The following is a 1,132-nucleotide window of genomic DNA, read 5'->3' as shown; positions in this document are numbered from 1 at the left end:
CGAGCCCCCATGCCAACGGCTACAGCCGCCCAAGCACCGATGACTGCAAGGCAGCCCTGGGAGCTGAGAAAGCCACTTACCTTAATGCAGCCAACTATTGTAGTTGTAAGAGCAGAATTATACTGAGTGCAAAGAACCGTGGAGTACATCAAAATAAACCTGCAGGAGAAAGAGTCGACATCAGGCTCCGGGACACGCTGCGTGCATTGCCATTCACCTCATCAGCTCTTCCCCTCTTTTCGAGAGCGGTATTTATACCCCCACTTTTGTGGCTAAACCTGCACCGAAGCAGGGTAGGAAATAATTTCCACCCCCCATAGCTCTCAGAACCGGTGTCCCTATCGGGGTAAAGATTTATTATCATTTTTTTAACCCAGAATGGCTCAGGCCACCAAAACGCACGACTGTGGGAGCAGAGATGCCTCCCCTGCACCCCAGCCCTCGGAGGCTGGCAGCACCTCCCGCAGCAGCCCGCATCCTTACCCCATCACACACGACAGCGTAAACTGCGCGATGAAGAGCGTGTCTGCCCAGCCCTGGTACTCCATCGCCTGCAAGAAACACAGCCCGATGCTTAGAGGAGGAGGAAGCGCAGTTAAGTCACGGCAAGACAAGAAACCAACCCCTGACACCGGCTTTCACAGCACAGCGGGGAACAACAAAAGAAAAGGCAGCCCAGCGCGGCAGCCTGGGGCTGCGGGAAGGCCGGTTGTCCACATCGGCATCACCTCCAGCCCACAGCAGCACCCAGCGCTCCCCTCCTGGAAAAAAAGCAGGGAGTAACAGTCCTACCCGTGGGAGGAACCATTTCCCAGCTTGCTGCCGGCTAGAATTGCCCCCCTTGCAATTCCTCCATCACAAACCACAACACTTGGCCAGCGCATCCCCGGGGAATTTAACCTCCGGAGACGGCGTTGACAAAACGGCTAAAGGAAGTCTGGATTTCACAGTAGGGCTTTTTTTGTTGGTTTGGTTGGGGTTTTTTTTGGTTTTGTTTTGGTTGTGTTTTTCTTTTTTTTTTTTAAAGTTACACTCCACGCAGCTGAACACGTTTTTGCCAGTTTGCAGGCATGACTCCAAGTCCAAAGCCCCGGCAGCAGGCGATGGTTTGCAGCGGGGACAGGGAGGGAGG

At 54.1% G+C, this 1,132-nt stretch overlaps 1 protein-coding gene across 1 annotated transcript in view; it reads right to left on the bottom strand.

Annotated features, from left to right (window-relative positions):
* Positions 1 to 1,132, bottom strand: part of SLC35D1 (solute carrier family 35 (UDP-GlcA/UDP-GalNAc transporter), member D1) — a gene marked incomplete at its 5' end in the record, with an annotated part of 5,761 nt that overhangs the window by 2,373 nt on the left and 2,256 nt on the right. Inside the window, 2 exons of the mRNA XM_009697243.1 lie at positions 81 to 159; positions 484 to 551. Of these exons, the coding sequence (XP_009695545.1) occupies positions 81 to 159; positions 484 to 551 (147 nt within the window). The remainder of the gene's footprint in view (positions 1 to 80; positions 160 to 483; positions 552 to 1,132) is intronic.

The sequence above is a fragment of the Cariama cristata genome, unplaced genomic scaffold (assembly GCF_000690535.1).
Source record: "Cariama cristata isolate BGI_N322 unplaced genomic scaffold, ASM69053v1 scaffold1733, whole genome shotgun sequence".
In the NCBI taxonomy this organism is placed as follows: Eukaryota; Metazoa; Chordata; class Aves; order Cariamiformes; family Cariamidae; genus Cariama; species Cariama cristata.
Note: the sequence above shows the minus strand (reverse complement) of the source record. Positions and strands in the feature narration are given on the sequence as shown.